This window comes from Triticum aestivum, chromosome 4D, assembly GCF_018294505.1.
Source record: "Triticum aestivum cultivar Chinese Spring chromosome 4D, IWGSC CS RefSeq v2.1, whole genome shotgun sequence".
Classification (NCBI taxonomy): domain Eukaryota; kingdom Viridiplantae; phylum Streptophyta; class Magnoliopsida; order Poales; family Poaceae; genus Triticum; species Triticum aestivum.
Genome location: NC_057805.1, coordinates 156939201 through 156944373, shown reverse-complemented (window position 1 = coordinate 156944373; position 5173 = coordinate 156939201). Strand labels below are relative to the sequence as shown.

Sequence of the window (5173 nt, the reverse complement as noted above, 5' to 3'; positions counted from 1 at the left end):
TCTAGGGACAATAGAGCGCTTAGCCATTGACGCATTGACCTGAGTCAAAGTCCCGAACCTACAGCTATAGACACTCACCACTTCCATGCATCACTCGACACATGCCCACGTCTACCATAGCAAGTTGATCACACCATCACATAGCACAATCAATATCAGAATATGACAACAGAGAACATACAGATCAAACCAAGCACATGCCATAGCATAAAAATCACACATGCATAGCAGAATATAGGATGAGCAAGATCAAAAGTGCAAACTTGCCTTGAACGATGTTGAAGTACTCTAACGCTTAATTCTGATCCGCTTCACACTCTGGACAATCTATACGATTAACGGAGTCACCGATAAATAAACTATGCTCACATAACACTAAAATAAAGTAAACAACAAGGAATTCAAATAAAAATTTCATTGGCATAACATAATAGTAGGTAAATATTGTCTACATGCTAGTAGGATCACAATGCAAAAAGATTCAACTGATCTGGATAAATGGTTTGAAAGATATGGCCTCCGGAAGGTTGAATTAAAATTTGAGCAATTTCAAATTAAACAGTGCAAAAGATGTGAGTTTTTGGTTCTAAGGTATTCTCCTGGTATCTACGAGTACACAGGAAAAAGTATCGTTGAATTTGGAGTTACAGATCTCAAGATATACTTAAACGAAAATATGATATGAAATCTGTAAAGAAAAATTATGCCATAATAGCGTTCTTGGAAGAACTGCCGAGGCTGCTGTGGCGTTGTCACGTGGCGGGCTACTAATGGCTGAGAACCATTCGCTGCTAGGCTTAAACGACGAACGGCCACAACATAGAGAAAAACGGTTCGGCAAAGAAAAAAAAACCAGATCTAATCTTGGCCATTGGATGGGGATCGGACGGTTCAAGGCGACTCACCGGAGAGACAGGGCTCGATGGCCGCCGGAGTTGAGGAAGACGGCGCGGCCGGCTCGGCCTTCGAGCGTGCGCTTGCTGGAGAGGTCTCCCGAGCTAGGGGAGAACAGGACGAGGTGAGGAGGAACACGGCAAACTCGAATATGTGCCCCTGGGCGACCGGAGCTTCTGCTAGCGTCCGCGAGGACCGGCTGGACGGTGACGTCGGACTGGAGCTTCGGGTCGAGCTCGATGTGCTCGGTTTGGATGTGTCCCTGAGAAAAACTGGGGGTCAGGGAGATAGAGTATGGCATGGCGAAGATAACAGAGAAGGCAGGAGGTTCTGGGAACCTACAGACGCGACAGAATCGACGGCGACAGGAGCTTTGGGGCGGCGGCGATCTTCTTCGGGTTGGGCTCGTGGGTGGCGTCCTGGTGCTCCCCTGTGCAAAACAAGAGATGAGGGGGATGGAGGAGACCAAGGCAAGGAGAACAGAGGGGAGGGGAGGTTCAGAGACCCCCTGTCGATGACGGAAACGACGATGGTGGAGGTCAACAGCGGCTGAACTCCGGTGAGATCGAACAGCCGTTCTAGGGCATGGGAGAACTCCGTTTTGGCGAAAATCGGTAGAGGAGGACTCGGGCGGAAATTATATGGGGTTGGTCGTGGTAGAAGGATCAGAAACAGAGACGAGTCAACGAGGATTGGAGTCGGTTGACTCGGCATCGTGGGTTAACAGGAGTACAACCCGAGGAAGGAGATGACCTGGTGGGGTCCAGTGTCAGCGGGACTTGGGTGTGAAGAGAAAAAACAAATAGAACGAAGTAGCTGCGGGTGGGCTGCCCGGTTTCGCCAAAAATGGGCTGGCCTATTGGTCTGCCTCGCGCGGGAGGGCGAGGGGTAATTTTACTGTGCGCCAGCCTGATGCACAGTAAAACCTAGGAGCTGACATTTATATTTATATATACTACATATAGGACATACATTTGACTAAAATCAAATACCTAGTGACTTCCTAAAAATACCATAGCATACAGTAAAACATTATTACTACTATATAAAACAGTGAACATTTTTAAAACACATATGCACTTTTGAAAAAAAAAGATTTATGCAATGCAAGCACATAAAGAGCATTATAACAACTCTAAAATAACTTTGAGCTTCAACAATGCCAACTAATTTATGTAAACTCCAGAATATACTCTTAGCATTTTCCAAATATAATTAACAGAGGAGAAGTCATATTATCTCCACTACAAATATTTTCCTTGAGTTGGAAAACACTTCGAATAAACAGAAAATTCAAATCTGCATAGAAATCACGATGAAAAATAATGATCCTATTAACATACCAAATCTAAAAATTTGGGATGTTACATGCAGGCATTGATGACAAGCAAGTTATAGTACATTTTCATGGTTTGAGGAAACGTCGAGGCCATCTACCAGAAAGTCTCCATATCATGACAACGTAGCATAAATACTTTTCTAATCTGTTGTTTGAAACTATTGGCGTACTTGTGCAGGATAGATATATTGATATACAGTTTGTGCAATGGTTATAGGTGCAATTACACTTCGATATTTTTAGCCAGAGAACGAATAATTCAAGCAGGTACAGACCTTGTTAGTAGTCCGTGTACACCATGTTGCATTTTGTGTTTTTTGGTGCTTACATCATTTAGTATTTTATAATCTGAACTACTTTGGATCATTAGCTAGTTTTCAAAGTGCATGTAGCTTCACATTTCTCAAGTTATGTTGATTTCCGGAGTGCAAGTTCCTTCGTATTTTTTAAGTTAAATGTTCGCCCCTAGTAACTTGAATTCGTGGATCCACCACTGCACACAAATCATACCCGTAGGCCAATACGAATTAAATGAAATGCAGGGACTTACGCTAGCTCGTTGTATAGGCTCACTGTAGCTCTGCTTGCGCTTGGGATGTTCCATGTACAAGTCCATGTTACCACTTGCTTGGATGTGTAGGCCTTGTGCTCCTTGCACCCCCCTCTGCATTTTTGACACGACGAATGGTTGATCAAATAAGAGGAATCGACCTTGCTGTTGTACCGGAGGATAGATACTTACAAGGTTATGCGGGTGTGCAGGATGTGTACCAGATCCTGTAGCGCCGTCATGCTTCGCTAAAAAATGGTTTTGCTTTTTTTAGATGATATCTCCAGAAGAAATAAGAGTTAAAGTCGGAGTTTCATAGGCGTGTACTAAGAGAGCAGTGAAAGGATAATGAAACATCGCCGGAACAGTGCACAAGGGAGTGATGTGTGGATACCTAGTTCGGGCTGGCGTTCGGGCATGCTCGCCGAGCTAGAGTGCGGCTCACTTCAGAGCCGTTGAGGGTGAGGCGCGGCCGCTGGCTGGCCGCGCACGGATGCAGATCTTGAATGGCAGCGGAGCGCTACGATGCGGTGGACGAGACTGTTGGTGAAGCCCCAACGGCCTCGGGGGCGGAGGTGCGACGATGTGCATGGTAAAGTAGCCTCGGTGAGGTGGGAGACGGCGTCGGTGAAGCGCACCTAATGCGGTGGAAGTCGGTGCCTGTGGGGCACGTCGGTTGCGGCGGCCGACATTGTCGGGGGACCACCCGGTGCGGTGGACGAGGGTGTAGATGAGGTAGCCTTGTGTGGTGCTGAAGCGCGACCGTCGTCTTCGTTGTCGTCGTCCGGCATAGAGGTGGGGAAAGAGACGAGACGAGGAGCGATTTGAACTTTGCTTGGGTTGGCGGCGAATTAGGGATTTGAACAATCTGGGCGCAGAAGGGGACGATGGAGAAGGGAGATTTTGCAGGGCTGGAATTGGGGCCGCTAGATATTTCAATCTGAAACATGGAAGCGCGAACTTATTATGTCGTCGTTCTTTTGGGGGGGCGGGGGAGGGAGGGAGGGGGTGGGTGGCGGACGCAGCTTCGGTGCCTTAAAGCCACCTGCCTTTGGGTCATTGACATGTCGTCCAGCCATCTGTTGGGCCCACATGTCATAGACACAAAGGCAGGTGCCTTAAGGCACTGAAGCATAGTCCGTGGGTGGCTGGGTGGTAAGCGTCCGTACGACACACGCGACCAGCACGACACGACCCTGGTCTGCCTGGTGGGCCTACATTTGTGAATGCAAACGAATCTTTTTCATTTGCAAACAAATCTGTATTTATTACCTTGCCCGTGTTTTCCTTGCAAATAATTAGTCATTCAAAACGAGATACTATAAATTAATTAATGAGGAGTTATTTGAAAAAAATTGAAATGGTATCCACGCTAACATGGATTAGAGTGTGTGTCACATAGCGATCACCAATTCTAACGTGGATTTCACATTTCACGGTATCCATGCTACTTTTTTAATACAAATTCATATGTATATGATGAACACCATGGTAGTGAGGAAACTTTGGATGGATTCAAACATATGACCTACAAAATAGCACAACAATTGAGTCAATGTCAACTTTTCTAGACCTAGTATGGCACGTATTCAAAATAATTACCCATATGCATGGTCCTCGGTTCAAATCTTACAATGTACACCGAATTGAAACATCGATATTAAGTCGCGTACTATCTACATTCAAATGTTGTTTTTAGCCCCCCACTCGGCACACACGCTACATACTTCCTGTATCGGTCAATCTTCCTCTCCTAACCACCTTAAGAATCTATCGGTTTCCGACACAAGTTCATTCTTTCTCTCCATGTTTCGATCTCTAACTCTCTGAACTACACAACCCCCCTTTTCCACTTTGTTACCAAATGTATCTAGCTCACACACCCGCCATTGCACCCCATGCTGAGCTCTCTATCTCTCTCTCTCTCCCTCCCACCCTCTCTCGCTAGATACATGCATTGCCTATCTAGCCCCCAACCTCTCATGTGCACGCACGCACGTTTTCTATCTAGGTCACTCCGTCGAGACTATCCCACTCTTTCTTCCGCACGGCAGGCCACACTCGCTCAATCTCGCTCTCTTTATCCGAGTCTCGATTAACCTCGCTTTCTTTCACACACAAATGATATATCTCCTTGTTCGGGCCTCGATCGACACACTCTATACTCTCTCACGCAGATTTTCTATCTAGGTCAGTCCATCCAAGCTGCCCCACTCTTTCGACCTCATGGCAGGACACACTCGCTCAATCTCTCTCTCTCTCTATCTCTATCTCTCTCTCTATCTGTATGTCTCGATCGACCTCGCTCTTTCTCGAGCACACACGATATATCTCCAGGTTTGAGCCCAATTCGACATATATATATTGTATACTCTCTCACTCACATTGTC

General features: G+C 46.2%; 1 protein-coding gene across 1 annotated transcript; it reads right to left on the bottom strand.

Annotated features, from left to right (window-relative positions):
* Positions 1–267: 267 nt before the first annotated feature.
* Positions 268–1630, bottom strand: LOC123099821 (uncharacterized). The gene is made up of 4 exons (XM_044521896.1): positions 1400–1630; positions 1237–1324; positions 906–1156; positions 268–327 (listed from the first exon to the last, which is right to left on the bottom strand). The coding sequence occupies exons 1-4, from the start codon at positions 1606–1608 to the stop codon at positions 312–314; spliced, it is 564 nt and encodes a 187-aa protein (XP_044377831.1). The 5' UTR covers positions 1609–1630; the 3' UTR covers positions 268–311.
* Between the last annotated feature and the right edge of the window lie 3543 nt (positions 1631–5173).

What these genes read in the sequence shown, in the direction of transcription:
- LOC123099821 (XM_044521896.1), bottom strand. Translation starts at nt 1,608, where the DNA reads ATGCCGAGTCAACCGACTCCAATCCTCGTTGACTCGTCTCTGTTTCTG. An exon ending in GTTTCCGTCATCGACAGGGG is followed by an intron (nt 1,325 to 1,399) that starts GTCTCTGAACCT and finishes TGTTTTGCACAG; the next exon opens with GGGAGCACCAGGACGCCACC. An exon ending in CCGTCGATTCTGTCGCGTCT is followed by an intron (nt 1,157 to 1,236) that starts GTAGGTTCCCAG and finishes AGTTTTTCTCAG; the next exon opens with GGACACATCCAAACCGAGCA.